Here is a 22,778-nt window from a genome sequence, read left to right as displayed (position 1 = left end):
AGACCTCTGAATCCCACCTCTCCACCCTTCCGCAAGGGACAGCTCCATTTCACACGTAGGATACTGAGGCCCAGGGATACGGGAGCGGGGCCGGCAAGGCTGCCCAGAGCCTCACACTGCGACCCCCATTTATTGCACTGCTTTGTCACTCACAGGGGAAGCAAATCCCTCAAAGTCCCACTCTGGCCCCAGCGGGCCTCTCCTCCCTAGCTTGCCGGTTAGCCTTGCCCGCCCTGAGCACTCAGTAGCCCGCAGGCTCCCCGCCTTTCCTGGAGTCTGAGGCAGCTGCCCAGCCACCGGTCGTGTGGACAATGGCCTGCACCACAGCGATGAAGCTGGAAGCGACCTCAGTGTTGTGGTGCCGGGTCTTCAGGGCTGCGGTCACCGCCTGTGGGTGGGAAGGGATAGCGAGGCCTCAGCAGGGCCCACAATGCCATCTGAGCCACACAGGTGGTACCATGTCCAGCCCCGTGGCCAGGAAGAACAAGTTGGGGGCCACTGGGCCTACAGGGTCTCATGGGAGCAGGTGGCCTGACCCACACTGCACAGGGGTTCAAGATGGCCCAGGCAGTGGATGTGAAGGTCACCTGCCCCAGGCAGAGGCTGTAGTCTACTCTATGAGTCAGAAGATCCAGGCCTCCATCCTAGGACACCCTGTCACCCCCGCCTTGTGACTCAGTTTCCTTGGCCCTGCCCCACCTGGTCGATGCCTCTCTCCAGCGTTGTGGTGTTGGGCAGAAGCTGGTTGTGTAGTCGGGGCTCCTCTACTGACCGTTTCACATCGTAGCCAAACCACAGGTTATGGATGATGGCCTGGGGGCGGAGGGGATGGAGTCAGTGTGGCCCAGGGGCAGGAGCTGGAGGGGACAGGTAGGTGGCACATACCAGCGCGGTGGCCGTGGTGATCTGTGTGCCCCCAGAGGCACCCACCACCATGCGGACCCGGCCATCCTGGCCCACGATGATCGCCGGACACATGGACGACAGTGGCTGCTTCCCTGTGGTCACCAGATGGGCGGGCAGGGACAGAGATGCTGGTCAGCTGCCTGCCCAGGGCACCAGCCCTCTCCCCACCTGAGCCCCCACCCCACACCTGGTTTGATGAAGTTAGCTGGTGAGGGGGGCACCCCAAACTGGTTGGTGATGTTGGGGGAGCTGAAGTCATCCATCTCATCATTGAATAGGATCCCGCTGACCTGTGATCGTACCTTGGAACCAAAGCTGCAGACCAGCTGGATCAGACAGCTAGGCCAGACCCAGCCTTCACCCCACCCAGGCACCAAACTCCAACTTGACCCCAGGGAAGCTGGGGGCAGGTGCTCTACCAAGGTGGGGCCTCGGTTTCCCCACCACGGAAGGGGTTTATGGAGCTCCCTTCTGGGAGATGCCCACCCAGGGCCCACCTAGGGCCACCCGGCAGCCCCTACTAGAGGTTGATGGTGCTGGTGGCTGACACAGCGCTGCCATCCTCTGCAACCACGGACAGGTGGGCAGTGCCACCGTCATCAGGCGTGTAGAACTCAGGCTCATAGTAGGAGGTCGGGTGAGTGGTGGTGTCAGAGATCCGGGCCCGGAGCTGAGCGGCAAAGAACTCGGAGCTCATGTTGCGGACCACCTGCCGAGACCCCAGAGCTGGCCTGAGGAGGTGAGGGGGAGGATGGGGAGTGGGCACAGGCTTGTGCGAGCAGCTCTTGGGAAGCCCCTGACATGGCCCAGACCACAACCCTCCTGCAGCCCCAACCTCATGTGGCCTGTCTGATCCCCTTTCCAGCCTTTGCCTCTGCTGCAGTCCAGCAACTCTTAGTATTTGTCTGCCCACCGCACAAGCCCCCACTCTTGCCGCATTCAATCATTCATTCATTCCTGGAGCTTGTACTGCATGCTTGGATCAACGGGGAATAGACGCACAGGTCCCTGCCCTCCTGGCAGAGAAGACAAAGGCAGGCAGGGACATGCTGGAAAGGACAAGCCAGGTAAAGGGGATGGGGAAGGATGGGGTGGAGGGTGGAGTGGTCAGGGAGGGCTTCTCAGAGGAGGTGACATCTGAAAAGAGGCCTGGTGGTAAAATCAAAGTAACAGGCAGAGGGTGAGTAGGGTCAAAGAGAGAGGTGGTGGAAGATGTTAGCAGGGGGTTATCCCTGTAAGTCTTCAGAGGCCCTATAAGGAGTCTGGCTTTTGCTCTGAGCCACCTGGGCCTGGGACAGAGAAAGGAGCACACCGGTAGTTCACAGGATCCCTCTGGCAGCTGTGTGTGTGTGTGGGGGGGGGTAGCGTAGAACCCAACTGGGAGGCTATGGCATCAACCAAGTGAGAGAGGGTGGCTGGCCCAGATGGCCCCAAAGTCTTCAGTCCAGAGCGGCCATTTAACTGGGGACGCAAACAATGCAGAAGGGGCGGTGACGGGGACCGGGGACCGGGGCGAGCTCGAGTTTGAACAGATGCCCTCTCCTGTCTCCAGTGGGTGGTGCATCTATGTGTGTGGAGCTGACGGGCAAGATCAGGCTGAGGACTAAACATGGGGCCATCAGCCTCCGGGGGCTGCTGAAAGCCGTGAGCCTGAACAGGGTCCCCGCGGCAGTGAGGACGGACAAAGAGGAGAGGAGAGGAGATAGGAGCCAGCAAAGAAGGCCCCTGGGGACTGAGCAAAGGAAATGCCTCCAGAATTTTCCAGCAACACCCCACAGGGAAAATGTTCAGCCTGAATCTACTCCCAAGAAAACAGAAAGTCAAATCCAGGATGTGGGATGTGCAAGGTGACTGCCCCGGGCTTTAAAAATCAGCAAAACAGCCAAGAGGTCTGTTTGGAGGTTCAGAGTCTAGAGGGACTTAACAGCAACTGCAGGGGATGAGTCTCATGGGCTCTGGACCTAAACAAGCCTGGGACCCTCGGGAACACGGGGGTCTAACAGGCCGGGTCCTCTCGATGGCAGTGTGTAGGAGCCCTCGGTCTTAGGAGCTACGACCCAAAGTGTGGTATCGGGACTGACCATCTGACACCCGAAAAAACACACGCATATCGATAAAGAGGTGGCTGGAGGCAGGGAGAGAGGAAGGGAATGTGGCAAAATGTCCGCAACTTTGCAAAATGAAAAGCTGAGAAAAGGAGGTGGTGAAGTGAACTATGTGAGACGCTGCTGAGGGGGGCCCGAAGGGGACACTGAGGCTGGACTCCGGGGGTGGAGTGAGGGGTCCTGGCAGGGGACATGTGGAGCGAGGAGGGCAGAGCCTGATGGGAGAGGCCTGAGAAAGGGACGCTGTGGCCCAGAGGAATGGGCGCAGCAGCCAGAGGCTCGGAAGCGATAAGCATATGCCTCTCTCGGGAATGATTTATTGGAAAGGGCAGGATGGGACTGCCGGCGGCCGAGCAGTGCCGCAGGAGAGGCACGCTGAGTCAGCAAGTGGATGAGCAGAGAGGCCAGCCTCAGCCAGGAGGGAGGGCAGAGGGGGAGGCCATGCGGTGGCCTCAGGGGTACGAGACACCAGGTCCCTGGCTGCAGGAGAGTAGTACGCAATGGTCCTCGGGGAAGAAAAGAGATCCAGGTGAGCAGAGGGGCTGCAGGGCAGCTGAGAGGGACAGGTCAGTGTGAGCGTGTCTGCGGGTCTACCCCGGAATAGGGGATCCAAGTAGGTACAGGGGGCCATGACGGGAGTCTCCATGAAGCCCAGCGTGGAGCTGGGGCATCTGGCAGTGAGTGGGTCAGGCTGTGCAGGGCCTGGGTGGGGTGTGACCAGCAAGCCGGTGGCCGAGGCCTCTGCCACCCAGACCACCACCCCCCCCCTCCTCCAACCTCCTCATTACCCTTGAGGGTTGCGATGCCCCCATGTATTCCTCACCTCAGCACTGAACACACCAAAACCTTCCAGGCCAGGGGTACAGCCCCCAAGGTGGGAGTGTGGCCAAGGGTAGGGGGCACTAATCACTCATTGTTGAATCTGTCACACTGTGAGCTCCCTGTGGCAGAGGGCCGAACTCGGGGTTACCAGTCCATCCCAGCACATGGTAGGCCCACCACCAAAGCTGGTGGTAGGAATGGATTAATTAAGCACGTGTGAGGCTGGGGTGGCTCCAGGGAGCCATCCTGGCACCTCCATGGTAGGCCCCCCACCCATCACGGGCCAGCCCCTGCCTCTTACCGCCATCATATTGACAAACTTGGGATCCCCAAGCAGGGTCCTCTTGGCATAGGCGAACCGGAAGGCCTCCACGATACGGTGGTAGGTCAGACCCTTTTGCTCGGGTGTCTCCACACTCGCCTGGGAGAAGTTGTACCCTGGTTGAGCAGAGACAGGCTCACGTGGGCCCTTGGGACACTCCAGCTCGGCCAAGACAGCTGGGTGCGCCAGGGTAGGCTCACACCTCCCTGAATCGCTTCGACTGGCCCAGCTTGAGAAGGGGAACGTCTAATAAGTACCAGTGGACACTTCGAAGGAATGTAAGGATGGAATGAGGCAGGGGACCTCTGGGCCTGGGCCTCAAACGTCCAGCCGAAGGGCTACCCAGTCTTACCCAGTCCCAGAAGACTACTTCGATTCGCCAGACGCAGCCTCTGGAGCAGGCCCCCCAGCTGTGAACTTCCAGCATTAGGTAACTGGGCAAGCCAGACCGACCCTGTCACCCCTCGGCCCTTGCGGGGGCTGTTCCCAGCCCAGGACACTGCTCCGCACCTTTTACCGCCCGACCATTCTTCCTCCTCCTCCAGCCCCTGACCATCGCCCCCGCGACCCCGGCTGCTCTGCCCTGCCTCCTGCGGGCTCGTGGTCGGGCAGCTCACCCTTGAGGATATTGAGGATAAGAGCGAGCACCGGCCCGCTGAGCGGGGCGCTGGGCACGTAGAGATGGGCGTCGCCGAGGCTGACGTTCAGCGGGTTCTCGATCAGCTCGGCACGGTAGCTGTTCAGGTCCTTGACAGTCATAATGCCCCCTGCAAAGAGCAGCTCAGTGGGTGGACACGGGGACGGGGCCCCGGGTCTGAGGGGAGGACAAGACCATCACACTGAAAGCCCTGCCCACCTTGAGGGGCCCCACCCCCCAGTCCCTCTGTGTTCCCTGAAGATGTCACCTCCCCGCTGCCAGGCTCCGGCCAGCTGCCCTCCACCTGTTTGCCCCATTGGCTTCCAGGTCTGCCTTCTCTCCTCCTGGCGGCCAGAGAGTCTTATCTGAGTGGAAAATATCATTCCCATTTCCCCCTCCTCCTAACAGGTGGGTGAAAGGAGGCTCTTAATTCTACAGGAATGGACTCCAGACAGTCCAGGTATTTATAGGCTAATTTCCTGTGTCAGTGCTGAAGGTCAACATGCTAATCACCCTCCTCTGTGTCTCTGATAAAAATAACAGTATGTAGAACTCCACAGCTGGGGAGGGAGAGGCCGCGACAGGCTGCCTGGCCGAAATTCATCAGAACCTGTCCCTGCTTGCAGCCCCTTCAAGGCCGCTCTCACCAAGCCCACCCTCATCTGCAGTGACCCTCAGGGATAATTAGAGCTCACCCTCTCTGGGCCTTAGCCTATTCCATCTCCCAAGGAATGCTCTTCCTCTCTCCAACCTCATCTGTAGCCCAGGTACCACCTCCTCTAGGAAGTCCTCCCAGGCCTGCATTTCAATGCTCCCTCAGCCGGAGCACCTACCTAGGCCTGCATTTACCCACTGAGAACCTTCTCTCCTGGACTGTACTGGTCTCTCAGTTTTGACCTAACCACAATCTGTAGATGATGTGGCCTGTAACTGACTGCAGAGGTATCCTTGACAGCACCGCCTCCCCGCCCCACCAGATGCTGCCTGAGGACCCAGTGCCCGGGCCAGGCAGGACCAGAGGACCTAAGGCCTCTGAGCTCTGGCTCAGGGTTCCTTTCCCAGGACCCCAGAGGTTGCCCACTCACCAGCAGCCTGGATGTCCTTGATAATCTGGGCGGTGAGGCTCCCATTGTAGAAGGCCTGGGCTCCCTCCAAGGCCAGCGTCTCGTACGTGTTGGCCAACCGCGGCATGATCACTCTGTCCCCCTCCTGCAGCACCTTCCCATCCCGGCAGAACACCTCACTGGGGCAGAGAGGCACCCGTGAGGCCGGCAGGCGGGGTGGATTCAGCCAGCCACTCCCACCCGACCACACAGGAGATCAAAGGACAGCGAGCACCTGTCCACAGGTGGGTGGCCCTCATCCTCTGGTGTCCAGCCCATGCCTCCTCGAGCCCCTGCCACTCAGGACACACAAGCCTGGGACCCCAGACCCTAGGCTCAGAATGTGATCCCACACACATTGGGAAGGGATCTTGTACCCTAGACCTCACCCCTCTATCAGCACAGACTCCTGAAGGCACCCTGCCAGTCATTCACAGCCCGCAGGGACCTTGAGCCACGTTTGGCCGGCCTGTGGCCCAGGGCAGGCCAACCCCACAGACATACCATAGCGCAGGCTGCCGCTCGATGTCAGCCCGGCTTTTCTCCAGGGCTGCTGCCAGGCCCTTGCCCACAGGGAAGCCCTGGCGGGCCAGCTGGATGCTGGGCTGGAAGAGGCGAGCCCAGGGCAGCCGCCCGTGCCGCTGGTGGGCCAGCTCATAGCCGCGGATCTCACCAGGAACTGCCACCGACAGCCCCCCTGCACATGGACAGGGACACACAGTTAGGGGCTCCAGTCTGGGGACATCAGGAGGGATGCTCTCTCCGGCCACAAGCTAGGTACAGTCCCCAGATAGGATTAGTGAGGTTTCAGAAAGAAATGGAGTTGTCATATCTGGACTCAGCAGGCAAGAGTATAGCTTGGCTAGGGACATGTGAGGGAGGCCACGGAGGTGAGGGGGCTCCTGTGCTGGGTTCTGCTGTCCCGGGGCTATATGTCTGCCTCTGCAGGGGCTACCAGGTTTGAAATCCTGTGCCGGGCCCACAGCTGCACACCAAGACTGTGGGGAAGCCAGACCCCTGCCATCTCGCAGTCTAAGCCTCCCCGCCCATAGGCTCAAGGGGTCCACCAGAACCCACCAAGTGCAAGCCCGGGCCACCCTCGACACTGAGCCAGTGTCAAGGCAAGACCACCAGTTTCCTCCCTTCTACTGTCCCAGAACCAGGACCGGAGCCCAAACCCCTGCCCTGTACCCGCTCTAGGCCTCAGTTTCTCCATCTGACCACAAAGACTTTGTCTCTTCCGGTTGACCTTAGAGGAGCCCACAGTTCCACTGGAAACACCTGCGGACCCTGACCCCCACCGCCCACTATGCCCTAAGCTGGACACTGATGCGGAAAGGTACAGCCACGGCCCCCGCTCCCAGACACCCTCTTGCTTTCAGCCCTGGATGACCAGGGCCACTTCAGCTACTCCCAGACTAGGCAGCTTCTAGGTGCCTAACAACCTGAAGCTGGGCACAAGGGCCAGGTTGTTAGGGTCTGCATGTGTGCACATCTCAGAAGGTCTGACACCCAGGCCATAATTCCCCCCACCTTAAATAAATGCCGCCCTGACCTTGGGCCAATCAGGTCTCACACCACCCTGCTCGCCAAGGTCACCAGTGACCCCCACACTGGCAGACAAGGTCCCCTCTCAACTTCACCTTCACCCAGCCCATCACTCCTCCCGGGTCGCCTCTGCTTCCCACCTGCCAGGCTCTCCTAGAGTCTCCTCTGTCTACTTCCCAGATCAGAGCTTCAGCTCCCACTTATGTGCCGACAACTCCAAACTTACTCTCTGGCCTGGCCTGCTCCCCTGATGGTCAGATCTGCAGAGGTGACTGCCCACGCCAAAAAGGTATCTCAAACTTAACAGACTCAAAACCCAACTCCTGACTGTCACCCAAACCCACTCCCCTGCGGCCTTGCTGTTCTGTTAGGGGCACCCCGTGCTTCCAGGCGCAGAGCAAAGGCCGGTCATCCCGGACACTTGGCCTCCACGCCACACCCAACTAGCAGCAGACACACAGGCTCCACCTTCCAAGTATGTTGAGCAGCAACCCCGCCCAACACCCTCTGACACCCGGCTGACAGGTCACCTGACAGGCCAGCGGCTCGCTCCTAGACCCTTCTGCAGCAGCCCAAGGGGTTCTGTCTGACCTAGACCAGATCCACCCCACAAACACCCCCAGGAGACACTGCTACCTCTCTCGGACGAGAGGCAGGGTGGCAATGACCCATGAGGTCTGACACCACCAGAGCCATTCTGACCTTGGGGTCACCCAGTGCAGCCTCACTGTTCCGCGTGGGCCACTTGCTCTGCCCCCAGACACCTGCACAGCTCCCCTCACCCCACTCCAGCCTCTGGGTCTTCGCTCAGACACCCCCTCCCCAAGCAGGCTGCACTTGGAGAATCCCGTGCCTTCCGGCTCTTCCCACCTCTGCTGTCCTGGTGCCACATGGCTTGACTGAGCCACGGATTTTGCCTGTTGTCTTTGTTTTGTCCCCTGGCTGGGGGAACAGCCCCTGACATTTTAAGAGGTGCCCAATAAGTCCTGCTTAAATAAATGAACTCCAAGCGTCCCTAAGGTGAGAAGTCTGTTAAGATTCCAGCAATCACATTGAATGATCTCATTTCTATCCATTCGGAGTTTCCCAACGGATATTAGAATTCGAAGATTCTGTATGTTGGAGAGGAATCCAAGAGGGCTGGGCTACACACAGGGCCCCTGCCAGGGCCCAGGCCCGAGGGGCAGAGGCTGCAGTTGGAGATCAGACCTGTTACGGCCAACAGCTGGACTGGCAGCCTCCAACCTCCTATTCTGCAGTCAATTTGGGTCCTTGGGAGCAGCACCCCCTGGTGGCCACTGGCTTCCCTCAGCTGCATGGGGAGATGGGGGGGGACCTCTTCCCTGCATAAGACCTTGTTAATAAAGACAAACTGCTGTCTCTCCAGAGCTATCCCCACAAATGAACAAATAAATGAATGACTTGGATGCCTTTGAAAAATGCACGGTTTCAGCAGCCCGGGTTCAATTTTGGCCTCAGCACCCATTCAGCTGTGTGACCTCAGTGGGTTTGCATGACCTCTCTGGACCTGTAAAATGAGACTCAACACAGCGCTTCCCGGGACTCCCAAGCATACAGGGAGGATTCAAGGCGCTCATTGGTGAAAAGGGCTGAATGGAGCGCTGGCCCCCGTGACCCCTGGTATGTGCAAGCTGTTGAAATAATTATTCTCTCCGTGTACGAACTCAGGGGGCTCTGAAGGGACCCGAGCAGAAACAACGGAAGCGCCATCTCTCTTCCCTCCCTGACTATGGTCTTGACTGTTCATTCCAAGGGGGTGTTGTGCGGCCAGGAAAGGACGGGAAGGTAGGCATCCGCACAGCCAGAGCTGTCCCGAGCCCCAGATGCCCCAGCAGCTCAGCCCAGGTCACGCCCACCCTGGGCTTGCTCTCACCTTCCTGCGACTGCTCCGAGCTGTTGAACATGTTGTCCGAGGCCAGCCCCGGGGCCACCTCGCGGGCATTGATGATCTCAACTTTTCCTGGAAGCAGAAGCAGGTGGGCAGTCCGCGCCAACACCCCTCAGCCCAGGGTGTGAGCCCAGGGGTCGCCCAGCTCTGCCTGCCCCCAGCCCAAGTCCAGCCTGAGACAGCCAGCCCCTGCCGTCCACTCCCGCTCCCCGGGGCACTCACGCGTCGTGCTGTTGTAGATGGTGAGGAACAGGCCGCCCCCGATGCCCATGCTGTGGACATTCATGAGCCCCACACACAGCAGGGCCGCGATGGCAGCGTCCACCGCCGAGCCGCCTTCCCTCAGCATGTCCCTACCCGTGGCATGTGGTGGGGAGTGAGCGCCTGCAGGCTCCCCAACCCCCAACATGGGCCCCCTGCCACCCACCTCCAGCGTCCGGGCCACCCCGCCCAGAGGAGGATGGAAGAAGAGCCCACAGCTCGGGGGTCTCACACAGAACTCTAACGCCAACCTATGTTCTTCCTTTTCAAGCAAACAGATAATACAGGACTTTTATAATAGAAAGAAAACTGGAAAATCGTTACTTTTATGAGTAACAATTTTTTTCTGTTTAAGTCTCTAAGTGGGAACTGATCTTTGTGTATCATGTGAGACAAGAGTCCAAAATAGCATAAAACAGCAGTTTATCCAAAGAGACAGAGATCCTTAGATCTGCGGAAAGGGGCCCAGCTGGGCACTGGGAAACCCGCACCCTGCTCGTGGGGTCAGTGTTCCCTTCTGGCCTGACCAGAGGCTGCTGAGAAGTTCCAAGGAGAGGACAGGCACCTCCACGTGCATCAGATACCCCTTCTCTGGGTAGCTCATGGACTGGTGGGGAAACTGAGTCTCAGAGGGATGAGGGTCTTGCCCGGATCCACTTGCAGTGGTCCTCCCAGCCCACTCACCTCCCGATCTCCGAGCAGTGCTTGGCATCTGCAGCCACGGCCGCCCTGGGGTAGACGTGGTTGTGGGGCTTGGAGGCTGAGGGCAGCCAAAGGCACAGGCCAATGATGAGGAGGACCACTAGGACCACGGCCAGCAGGGCCAGGAGCATGTAACGCCTCCTCATGGCTCTGCGGGTCCTGGGGGGAGGGGGAGTGGAGGTTAACAGGGTTAGGGGACTGCCACTGGCCTGCCTTTGGGCACATCCTGACCCTCACCTTCACAGGGCATAGCCCAAAAGCAAGCCTCAGAAACATGTCCCTGTGTCTCCTTCCAGCCCCTGGAACTTTGCTCACGCCATTTCCTCTGCCAGAAACTCCTGACCCCATCTCTGCCCTCCCAAATCTCCCTGCTTATCCTCAGGGCCCCATTCCAGTAAAGACCCAATCTCCAACAGAAACCTCTTCTGGGAGCCCCCAGATTCCACATGCCCCTGCTTCTGCAGGACCTTGTCTAAGACATCTCCCTCAGTGGAAGCCACTGCCGAGCAGGGAACGCCACGAGGGACAAGCCTGGTCTGATTCCTTCTGTGACCCCCACTTCAGCCCAGAGCCAGGCACCATCCACGGGCCCCCCAGTGTGGACTGCCACAGACTGTGGGGTTCAGAGAGAGGACACCCACGGTCTCCTCGTGAAATTGTCAGATGAACAGCCACAGGGCAGGGGCCTACCTTTCTCAGTGGATGGGAGCCCCACGCCTTGCCTGCGAGGGTAGCCACAAAAGCTGGACGGCGGGCGGGGGCGGGGGGTGGCTGAAGCAGCTGGTGAGATAACTGGGGTCTCCCTCACACACTGCGCTCCAGAGAGCCACCACAACCAGCAGCCTCCTCGTCCTCCTGAAAATGGAGATAGTGTACCTGAAACAGGCCGAGTCGGCCCTCCCCAGGGAGCTCTGTGAGGTTCCTCTGCCTCCAGACGCACTCTGGAGTCGAAGAAGAGGCTGTCAGCTGCTCCCACGTTGGTGGAAGATCACCAGGCACAGCTGAGACAGGGTTTGCCCAGACCAAGGCCCGGGTTCAGTGACGTGAGTGTCATATGAAGAAGTGGTGAAGCCCACGTGTGCCGGGCCAAGGGGATGGAGCATGCAGACCCCGGAGCCAGCTCACCCCATCGGAGTCTCACCCCTCATCTGATGCGGGGCCTTGGGCAAGTCACTGACTTGCGAATGACAGGGCATCCTGCTGGGGGATGCTGTGGAGGTTAAGTGAATTGGAAAGGGTGGAGTGCTAGGTGAGTGCTGGCTGTACTGTCATTGGCTACCAGGGTGATGACCTGCAGACCTGGCTGGGGCAGAAGGAAGCTGGTCAGCCTCCTGCTCAGTTTCCCTGTTGACTCCTTTCCCGGCTGTACGGACAGAGACAATGGCTAGCTTTTGGGTCCCTGTGGTTTGGCAGCTGGCGAGGGGTGCGACCCCCACAAGGAAGGAGAGGTATGGTGACAGAGGCAATCGCAGTTACCTCTCGGAGGGGGGGGTGTCTGCCAACAAGCCCCAGCCTGGGACTCCTCTGGTTCACCCTGTCTTTATTCAGAGGGCCTGAGCTCCAGGGCCAGACATGGTGTCCCTGAAATGGTCTAGGAAGGGAGTCCCACCCCACGCCGGGGACATCCAGAAGCCAGCCCACGTGGAAGGGCTTTCCCCTCCCATGCTCAGTGGGCAGCCCCACAGAAGACGCTGCCCTACATCCTCAGGAGGGTTCAAGCCAGCCTCTCCTCTCCACCTTGACTGAATCCAGGCACCGGCCTTTCTGGCTAGACTCCTGCAAAGCTTCCTCCCCACACTCCCTCCCGATGTTCCTCCAAAAAGCGGCAGAAGGCTCTTTCCAAAGTCCCAGTCAGGCCTTCCCCCTGCCACTGCTCCAGGGGACAGTCTATGCCCTCTGCCCTCTGGCAGGCCTGATAGCTCTCGGAGCACACCCTGGAGGCTGGATCAGGGTTAAGCGTTCCTGGTAAAGATACCTGCGCTGGGAGGTCCAAGGGCCCTTAGGAGCTGGGCCAGGAACACAGAACTTTCCCCATCACATGTGCTGGGGGTGGATGGGGTAGGACAGAGGCCAGTGACCCTCCCCCTCCCGGCATGGGCACAGCCACACCTGCCAAGGAGGCCCTCCATTCTAGTCCAATCTACTAGGCACCTTGGGGGCATTGCCTCATTTCTCCTGGGCTTGGGGCTGTGAGCCAAGACCCCCTTCGGGGCCCTCCTCTCTCCCCTCAGGCCTCTATAGTGTCCAGCCATGACCTCCTGTGATCTGTACTCCAGTCCCGCCTGTCCGTCCTCCTCTCCGTCCATCCATCCATCCATCCATCCATCCATCCATCCAAGGGCTCAAGTGGGCTTCAAGAGGGACAGGGGGCACCCAGCAAGGCTCAGACTGCCAGGGAGTATGGAGAGCGGTGGACAGCACTGACCCCCATCCTCTCCTCCCTGGGCAGGGCAGCAGGGAGGCCTAGCCAAGGCCCTGCAGGCAGACGTCCCCTGCCCTGCGGAAGACACCCTGCAGGGGACTGGGCTTCCGTTTCCCACCCCCCTCCCACATTTTTCTCAAAGACTTATTAAAATAATGTCCAAGCCCAGATGCCTGGCTCTCACACAAATCAGTGTCAGGAGGGGAAACTGAGGCCAGAGACTAGTTCAGGCACAGCGCTTGGCCTCAAACCGCCCCCCCCATGACCCTGGTGGGCTTACCTGATGCCTGGGGTTGGCAGGGGCCCAAGAAAGCTCCTGTTCCTCAGACGAAGTTCTGGGCTGGGACACGGCCAGATTTGTCTGCCTGGGAAAGTCTGGGCCACAGCTCCGGCTGGGCCCCCTCCTCCTAGGAGTGGCCCAGAGCCACGCCTGCAGCCCCTGCAGAGCTCCTCAGGGGGCCTCTGAACTGGGATTGGGATCTGGGGGAGGGCACCCCCAAGGAGGGGCAGAGGCAGGAAAGGCACAGGAGAGGGCAGAGGAACTCCCTTGCTCACCTAGTCCCAGAGGGGGCAAGCAGCTGGCCAGGGGACACCCAGCCACCCTATGGGGCAGTTGAAGGTGTCTGAGTAGGGTGGAGAACAGGCTGTCCTCTAAAAGATCAAGCCTGGCAGGGAGGACAGCCCCAGAGTCTGACGTCATGGCAGCGGGGAGGTGCAGTGACTCGGTCTGTCACTAAGTGACTAAAGTTCACGCAGTCCTGGGAGGGCCCTGGGCAGGAGATGGGAGGTGACAGCAGTGACTCTTGGGGTCACCATGGCAATGGCAGGAGGTGAGGAGTGTGGCCCCAGCAGGGAAGGAGAGGTGTGGTGACAGAGGCAGAAGTTCCCCCTCTCTTGGCCTCGGCTTCCCCCCCAAAGGACAGAGTCCACTGGCAAGCGCCCTGCCAACAAGCCCTAGGCCAGGTACCCCCTGACTCACCCTGTCCCTGTTCAGAGCATCTGAACTCCAGGGCCAAACACGATGTCCCAGAACCAGGACCTGAGAGCCCTTACCACACAGCTCGGGCAGATGCCAAGGGTGCCGTCCTGGAACACAGCCTGGGGCCTCGAGTCCAGACCAGTTCCACTGCCTGTGCAGGAATGTTAGCACCTCAGGCCCAAGAAACCACCCAAGCGGCCTGGAAAGGCAGGGCCCAGAGAGGGCCAGAGCTGGTCCAAGTCACAGAGCCCAGCAGTACACACCTGGCCACCCCATACCTGCCCCCAAGCTGCTGCGCGTCCCTGACCAGCCCAACAAGGAGATCTTGAGCCAGGAACAGGTGCATGCCCAGCCCAGGGGACCTTGGACCCTGCTTCCCATTCCCATTTGGCTTCCATCTGCCAAGAATAAGGGTGAGCCACTCCCCAAGTCATGGCTCCTTCCCTGGCCCCCCACCAGCTGTGTCTAGGCTGTCTGGTAGCCCCCACAGTCTCCATCTGGAATACCTAATCTATGACCACCCTACAGGGCTGGGCTAGCTGGTAAGCAGGAAGAGAGACAGAGGCTAACCATGTGTTGCTGCCCACCCTGGGTCACATAGTCAAAACAAGTCCTGTCCTCTCACCCACTGCCCTTGAGCAGGCTTGGGGTGAAATCCACCAAAAAATGCATTCCTAGGAAATCCTCCATGACCCCAGGATGGGGTACTATGACTAAGCTTTTTCCCTGGACATCACCTGCAGACCAGGATGAATGAGAAGGTGGACAGAGCAGGATCCAGGGACCAAGGCCCATGGCCCGTCCCTGAGGGCTAGACACCAGCCAGGATGTCAGGGGATTTGCACTGCAGGGCAGTCAGCTGGGAGGGGTCTATAGTGGAGAGACATGGGGCTCTGTCCCCAGCCTGGGCCTGCTCAGCAATTTTCTCCCTGCCTGGGAAGGCCTAAGACATGGCAGTATCTGCAGCAGCGGGAGGGTAGGAGGACGTGTGAGTGGGCAGAGGGTGAAACAAACCCCACAGGTGATCCCAGCAGGACATCCCTGGCCTTCGGCAAGCTGGGGTGAGGGAGAGGCTGTCTGGGGGCACAGATGAAGCCTAGCAGCTGTAGGTTCCAGGAGGGGAGTCAGGAGGAAGGGGTCTCATTCAAAGCTGTATCAACAAAGGCATGATGGGGGCACCCAGGTGGCTCACTCGGTTAAGTGTCGGTTAAGGTCGTAATCTCCGGGCCTGCGATAGAGCCCGCATCAGGCTCCCCTGCTCAGCGGGGAGTCTGCTTGTCCCTCTGCCCCTCCCCGCTCGTGGTTTCTCTCTCTCTTTCTCTCTCAAATGAATAAATAAAATCTTAAAAAAAAAACAAAAAACCTAAGACATGATTTACAGAACAAAGAACCTTCCTCACATGTTGATTGCATCACATTCTATTCTGGTCAGCCCCCCAGCCCCTACACACCACACCCAGAGGGGACCTGAAGGATGTCGGTCCGGGGAAACATGTCACCCTAGAAAAGGCTGTAGGGGCTGGCCGGAAAAGTCTCCTCTAGGCCCCATGTTTCCTGTCCTAGGCACATAAGATGGTAAGCTCCCCATCCCCAGGAATGTACAAGCCTCACCCACCAGAGATACCGACTTTGCCATCAGGACCACCCCCTCCCAACACACACACACATACACTCTCTCTCTCTCTCTCTCTCTCTGAATCTAGGCTGAGCGGAGTGGGTTCCCGGGGGAAATCTCAGAGAGGGAACCCAGCTTGAGGACTGTGTCACCACAACCTCAGAGCCCCAGGGGTGAAACTGGGGCACAACCCCAAACCCATGCACAGACAGGAAACCAATGCTTAAGTTGAAGCAACTCACACAAAGTCAGCTGGCCCCGGATGGGGGAGACGTGTGGCAGAACCCACATCTCCACCAGCAGGGAGGAGTCACCCCACCCCCGACCCCAGGGCATGAGAACATAGCTTGCAGAGGCTTCTTGAGCCCTGCCCACACCCCTCGAAGGGAAGCTTACCGCTACCCCGGCCCGGGTTGGGATCTGTCTCCCTCGCTGCCCACCCTGGTGGCACAAGGTTGAGAATTAGAAAAAGCTCCCTTCCCCAGTGCTTGACAGCCACTAAGCCGGATACCTGTCGAAACAGCAATACATGCCTGCAATGACCACAAGGTCGTGGGCGCCCCCTAGAGTTGTGCAATGACCCCTTGCACAACTAAGCCTGCCCCGCACCCCATCACAGTCACAAATCAGAGCCCGGGGAGGGGCAAGCACGGCTGGAGGACACAGACCCTCAGCCCCCATCACAGCTCCCTTACTCCAGACCCTCCTCAGCCTCAGTTTCTCCGTGCTGCACTCTTCCCTCTTAATTCCAAAAGTCCACTTCCGGGGTGTTGTGGCTTCTTCAGAGGCTTTCTTAGAGAAGTCCAGCAGCTCCATGTGGCCCTCCTCCACCCACCCCATATCTGTGGCACACAGTGAGCCAGAAAGCTTGGACAGGCGTCTCAAACCCCCTTACTAGACAAAAAAAAAAACAAAGGCCCCCCAGCCTAGCGCCGGTCAAAGACCTGTGCGACCCCTCTACAGGATCCATTCACACAAGCCCCATCCCCTTCACCCTGAAAGTCAGCTCACTCCCATTACTCAGGTGCATAAACTGAGGCTGGAGAGGAAGAGGCCAGCACATGGCAGAGCTGGAAATGGAACCCACGCTTCCAGAAGCTTCCGGGAGGGCCTAAGCCTAACCTCCCCCAACCTACAATGTCCAGTAGCTCAGAAAGGATGAGCTGTACTTTGGGGTCCCACAGCACTGAGGCACAGTCAGACACCCCTCCTGGCTCACCTGGCTCCCGGGCTGGTCCTCCTGCTGCTCTCCAGCATGGAGCACGTCCCCAAAGCCCAGCTGTTACCCAGCTCCTCCCCTCCCTCTGCCGGCTTGGGTGGAGGGAGGCTTTAAAGGCACAGGAACCTTTCCAGGTGGGAACTGGGCTGGCTCCTAGTCCTGTCCCTGGGGCTGTATGACCTAGGGCAGCTGCTGGCCTCTCTGAGTCCCGTAGGGTCCCTAACACTGAATGAGAGACCTGAGCTTTGAAGGCCTCAGTGAGGTCTGGGTTTCAGGCAGAGGCAGGTCAGGCCAAGGGTGCGCTGGGAGGAGGTGGGCTCCCTGCAACTTACAATGTCCAAACAGGGGTCACACAGTGTTGGGGTGCAACCAGATACCCACACCACCGGGGTTGGGAGTGTAAGCATCTGAGGCCCTAACAGGCCTGAGGAGCTTAAGATTCTCTCCACGACTCTGGAGTAGGGGATGCTCTTCCAAACATGCCCTCTCCCTGACCCTTGGGGCTACAGGTGGAGTGTCTAGGGCCTGTCACTCCAAGGACCCTGGTCACCTGGACTGAAGGGAGTCACATGACCCAGGGGAGCCATCCCTCTCCCCCTAAATTTCTGAGGTTGTGAGCAGGAAGGCTGATGAAGGACACATGGTAAGGGCAGGGGATGGGGTTGTCTGCTCATGCCTCTACCTGCTCTGACCCATCGAATAAGACAGGGTGGGTGCCCCCACAGGGCTGGCAGGCCCGAGACTACCGGTGTCTCTGAGATCTATTGGCTCAAACTCAACCATTCATTCCCCCATCAAAGCCTGGCCTGTCTAGATTCTTTTCTCAAAGAGCCCCCAGCAGGATTGGAGATGGGCTTAGTATGGTAGGCCAGGGAGAAGGAGGTGCCCGGGGCCCTGGAGGAGAGGCAGACACTGTGATGGGGGCCTTAGGAATCTGGGCAGAGTTGGGATTGGATTGAGTAGGACATGCTAGGTGGAGGAAACCACCTGAGCCTGGAGGCTGGCACTGGAGGCATCTCTGGGAGTAGTGAGAGCACGAGGGAACCTCTTGACCTCCCTGGGCCCTTCCTGAGCCCTGAGGTGTCAACACTAAAAGGGGAAGTGGCTGACCTCAGACCCTGAAGGCCAGGCCAGTGGATCTGGACTTTGAAAGCCCCAGGAGGCTGGTGAATGTGTCACCTGGCTGGGTAACCCATTAACCCCAGCTCACTCATTAAGACCCTGGTGGGTGACCAGAGGGTAAGGACCGTGGGAAGAAGGGAGTGTTGAGGGCTGGGGACTGCTGAGATGGGTTCTCTGTGTCCTTGTTCCTTGAAGAATTTCTACCTTCAGCCAGGGGTAGCTGCCAAGACTGCATGAGGGGTGCCACCCCACTATCCTGATGCCTTTTATCTCCTAATCACCCCTACTGTGCAGGGATCAGCAACCTAGCGTGCCCTGGGGGCCTTGGTCAGACAGAAGGGGCTGGGGGGCTGGACACCCGGCCCATCTCCTCTGAGAAATGCGGAACAATGTTGGCCTCCAAGGCCCTTCCTATTCTTGACAGGCTTGGGTTTGCCCCAGCTCTGTGTCTGGGAAAACAAGGCATTGGTGGGGCAAGAAGGGTGCTCAAGGGAAACCACAGCCTGAGAGGGGAAGAAACTTGCCCAAGGCCATTAGGTAGGACAGTGACCCATGACATGGGGAAGGCCCTACAAACCACTTCCTGAAAGTAGAACCTCACTGCAGCCTCCATCGCGCCCCACCCTGCCGTCAGGTCCGGGAGGGGCTGGGCCTGAGCCTCAGGAAGTGCCAGGTGAGCCCCAGGCCCTGAGAGGGCCACAGCTGGTAGACACCACCTCCCAAAATGCCATCAGCAGCCTCACCGTGTGTGAGACGGGAGGGAGGTCCAGGCCCTCCAGAACTGCTGACAGGATCTCAGGGCCCACTGGGGGCCAGGAAACCTGATGTTACCCCAGACTTTTAGTGTCCCCTGGTATCTGGACCAAGGAGACATTTGGTAAACTGGCTGAACAAAAGTAGCTTTGATGCCCAACATCATAGCATCTTAATCAACTTTAGGATCACAGATTCTCAAATGTTTGGTTTCTGATATCCTATCTCTGACACCCCAGAAAGGTTGGCTTGCATATCTTCCCTGATGGGGACCTCACTACCTTTAAGCCAGCAAGACTGTGATTGGTTGGCACGTTTTTCCCAATGTCAAGCCCCAATTTGCCTTGTCGGAAAGCCTTCTGCAGTTGTAAGAATTGGCATGCTGTAGGTGGGCCTGACCTCACTTCCGCCCACTGAGGCCACAAGCAGAGGAACAGGGGCCAGCCCAGACCCTGTTGCCACCTGGCCACAACCTCTCAGAGCCACACAGACCACACTGACAGGATGGAAGGAGGCTGCCAGCTCAGTGAAGAAGCTCCCGTAGCCCAACAGTAGCAGGGAGCCTGGCTGACACCCCCTCGCCCCATCTGCATATTCACCATTTCAACACCTACCTTTGATGTGTGGCTGGAGGCTGAAGCAACGCCAACCGCCAACGTGTGGGCCTCCAGAGATGTCAGCTCGTTAACACCAGGGAATGTCTGGAGGCAGGGCCAGTCTGGCACCTGATGGACCAAGCCCAACTCCCAAACCCAGAGGCAGGAGGGCAGCACCACCAAGGGCATGGGCTCTCGGGTCCCTAGGTTCAAATGCAACCCTGCCCCCCATGGCCCAGGTCTCCTCTTCTTACCCTCAGTTTTCTATCTGGGGAGCAGAAATCATTAAAATAATTGGGAGCGCCTGGGTGACTCAGTCGGTTAAGTGTCTGCCTTTGGCTCAGGGTGTGATTCTGGGGTCCTGGGATCGAGCCCCACCATCAAGCCCCACCATTGGGCTCCCTGATCAGTTGGGAGTGTGCTTCTGCCCCTCCCCCCCCCCCACCCCCGCTCATGCTCGCTCTTTGTCTCTCTCTCTCTCAAATAAATAAATAAAATTTTGAAAAAAAATAAAATAATTATTGGGCAGATTCACTGAGACGGCTGTGCGCGAGCTGCAGTAAGCGCCTACTACCTCCATGGTTCCCACACCCAGACCTACGGTCGCCTCTGTCCTTGCATGATGAACGGCTCAGGGCTCAGAGGCAAAAAGTGCCCCCCTCCTCCTGGCTGCCCTGCCCTCTCTGCCCACGGCACCCTGTGAGGGTAGCATTTATCATATCACCTCGTAATTATCTGCGGTGTCTGGGAGCTCCAGGGGTTGGAGGAGAAAGGCTGAGCCTCTCCCACCCCAGCCCCCACCCCAGGGCAGGGCCCCGTCTTGTCTCCGAGGAGCAAAGGGCGTCACTGACTCAAGCCTGTCCATCCACGCTTCTCCAGTCCCCACAAGCCACGCCGACCAGGGGTAAGTGGACCTGTGGTTCTGATGCCAAAACCACCCAACACTTTCCCTGCATGCCCTGCCGGCCCTCCCCAGGGCTCCCTGGAGCCCCCACCCCCTGCCGCCACATTCCTCGGCCTCCTGCATCACTTCAAGTTCAACTCAGTTACCCTCTGAGTCCTGCTTGCAACATTTTGTGGGCTGCTGTTTCAGATGCCTCAGGTCAACATGCCTGCCTAAACCTGAGCTAAGTAACAACCCTCCCCATACCTCCACCCAGCCAGCCTAGCCTCAGCGTCCCATCCCCAACCTCACTGGTCCTGTGCAGCGGCCTTCTGTCTACCCCCTTCCTGGCTGCTCCAGACCCCAAGCCCCCTCACCTGGCCACTCCTCCTCGGGTCGGCAGCCGCAGTTTCCTACGGTAGCCCCTGCTGAGCATGCAAATGTGGGCACTTCCTTTATCACTAAAAACTCTTTGAAGGCCGCCTTTGCCCTCTAGATAAATTCCTGCCTGGCTAGGGCCCCACCCCTTCCTCTGTGAGGTTCATCCGTGCTCTCTGCTGGGACTTCAAACTGCCGCTCTTCCTTCAGACCCCAGACTCAATGCAACCTCCTCCGGAAGTCCTCCCCCCCCACCCCGCCTCCTGGTCAGGTGTCTTTCTCAGCTTCTGTACTGCCCCATAGTACCCCGCGGGGTCCGCCATCATGGCTCCCCATCCCCGTGGGGGTAGCTCCTAGTTTGACTTCCGGTGTCTTAGGCTCTGCAGTATCCACAGGGCCCAATGGTCAGCACTGAGTGGGCAAATGAGGGCTGTGGGGTGGCCGAGTGGACTCAGTATGAAGCCACAGAAAATCAATTTGTAAAAACACCTCTGTGTGCCGGACTCTTTCTTTGTTGTGTCTAATCCTACAATAACATGCCAGGCGGGCTCGCTACTTTCCCTGTGTTACAGATGAGGAAACCGAAGTTTGCAGAAGCTACCAGAGTGAGTTGAACAGCATCCCCCCAAATCCATATACACCCGGGAGCTCTGAATATGACCTTATCTGGGAATAGTCTTTGGAGATGTGGTTAGCGTGGGCCCTAAATCCGATAACCAGTGTTCTTATAAGGCCACGTGAGTGGGGTGCCTTGGTGGCTCAGTCGGTTAAGTCTCAAGCCCCACGGTGGGGGGAGGGGAGTGTAGAGAATACTAAAAAGGTGGGGCGCCTGGGTGGCTCAGTTGGTTAAGCATCTGCCTTTGGCTCAGGTCTTAATCCTGGGGTCCTGGGATGGAGCCCTATGTCAGGCTCCCTGCTCAGCGGGGAGCCTGCTTCTCCCTCTCCCTCTGACCCTCTGTCCCGCTCCTGCTCCTGCTCGGGCTTGCCCTCTCTCTCTCTCAAATGAGTAAATAAAAAATCTTAAAGAAAAAAAAAAAGGCCATGTGAAGAGGGGGCACCTGAGTGGTGCAGGCAGTCGAGCATCTGACTCTTGGGTTTAGCTTGGGTTGTGATCTTGGGATCCTGGGATCAGGCCAGCTGGGCTCTGCGCTCAGTGGGGAGTCTGCTCGAGACTCTCCCTCTCCCTCTGCACCTCCCTCCTCTCTCTCGCAAATAAAGAAATAGATCTTAAAAAAAGGAAGGCCATGTGAGGAGAGACACACAGACACATAAGAAAGCTGGGTGACCACCGAGGCCCAGGTGGCAGTGCAGGAGATGTGATGGAGAAGGAAACCAAGGAATGCCAAGGATGCCAGCAACAGCCAGAAGCTAGGAAAAAGCAAAGGAAGATTCTTCCCTAGAGCCTTCAGAGGTAGCGCAGCCCTGCCAACACCTTGATTTCCGACGTCAGTCTCCAGAACTGTGAGAGAATACATTTGCTGTTTGAAGCCACCACGTCTGTGATAATCTATTATGACAGCCACAGAAAACGAACACAGCTACCTGCTTTGCCTATGTTTGCCTATGTTCGTATGCCCTAAAAAGGACAGGTCCGGGGATTCTAATCAGTCCTGAGCCTATACCTGCGATCCCCCCGCCATGGGGATTCCTGGCCCCACAGCATGCTTAACAACACATCCCTATAGAGCCAACTCCAAGAGAAACTGTTTCCATCGAGTGTCTGTCTGCTTCTTGCCTCCTAGTGAGCCCCCAAACCATCCTGCATCCTTCTTTGGTGTGGCTGCTAGAAGGCTCATTGTCACTTGGCTACTTGCTGAGGTACCCTAAACCTTGCAGGTACCGGGGGCTTAGACTATCCCCCTGGGTGGGTAGAGAAGAGGCCCAAAGGTGGGGCAGGTCCAGTTCCAGCCATAGCCACAGCCCTTCCCCTCTTCTGCTGGGTCATTTGCACCTTGGTTCCCTGTCACTCCAGCTGGGCCACCACATGGGATGGTCAAGAGTGTGGGAAGCTGAAGATGTGACAGGCACTACTACTTTTCTCCCAGCAGGCCCCACTTGGGGCCCAGGATGCCCCCAGCAAGGCCTGGGGTCCGGCTGTGTCGATCCCATCTGACTCTCTGGCTCCCCAACTTCCCACTTCACTGGCTGCCCCGGGGACCTGATGCAAGCCGCTGAACCTCCATATCAGCACCCCCACCCCGACCCACCCACCCAATGGGGTCTCTACAAACACAGATCTACTGAGCAAGGCAACTCCAGGGAGAGAGGCCAGCCGCCTTGACTTAAATATACATGGAGACTTTAGTAAGGGGGAATGATGCCTCCCACTCCTGAGGGCACAGCTCTGTCCCTGGGGCCTCCTGCCCAATTCAAGCTAGGCCAGAAACACTCCCTAAGAGCCAGCTGAACCTAACCACCCCCACAGGAGGCAGACGGAGGCCCATCCAGGGATCCAGGCCCAGACGCCACCTCCCTCTTTTTCTGGGAAAATGTCCT

The 22,778-nt window shown here is 58.5% G+C and overlaps 1 protein-coding gene across 4 annotated transcripts; it reads right to left on the bottom strand.

The window, feature by feature from the left end:
• Positions 1-77: 77 nt before the first annotated feature.
• Positions 78-16,614, bottom strand: GGT1 (gamma-glutamyltransferase 1). Of its 4 annotated transcripts, none has more exons than XM_057306014.1 (15): positions 16,551-16,596; positions 15,728-15,772; positions 11,006-11,170; positions 10,298-10,474; positions 9,575-9,705; positions 9,338-9,424; positions 6,400-6,592; positions 5,878-6,035; positions 4,773-4,922; positions 4,135-4,271; positions 1,428-1,615; positions 1,094-1,221; positions 886-998; positions 700-813; positions 78-388 (listed from the first exon to the last, which is right to left on the bottom strand). In XM_057306014.1, the coding sequence occupies exons 4-15, from the start codon at positions 10,459-10,461 to the stop codon at positions 242-244; spliced, it is 1,710 nt and encodes a 569-aa protein (XP_057161997.1). In that variant the 5' UTR covers positions 10,462-10,474; positions 11,006-11,170; positions 15,728-15,772; positions 16,551-16,596; the 3' UTR covers positions 78-241. The 4 variants fall into 4 exon arrangements, with proteins under 4 accessions (XP_057161997.1, XP_048077467.1, XP_057161996.1 ...); XM_048221510.2 differs by having other exon boundaries at positions 15,728-15,842; positions 16,551-16,578; XM_057306013.1 differs by lacking the exon at positions 15,728-15,772 and having other exon boundaries at positions 16,551-16,614.
• Positions 16,615-22,778: the final 6,164 nt, after the last annotated feature.

Source organism: Ursus arctos, unplaced genomic scaffold (genome assembly GCF_023065955.2).
Source record: "Ursus arctos isolate Adak ecotype North America unplaced genomic scaffold, UrsArc2.0 scaffold_34, whole genome shotgun sequence".
Lineage (NCBI taxonomy): Eukaryota > Metazoa > Chordata > Mammalia > Carnivora > Ursidae > Ursus > Ursus arctos.
The sequence above is the reverse complement of the archived record's forward strand: the minus strand, read 5'-3'. Positions and strand labels throughout refer to the sequence as shown.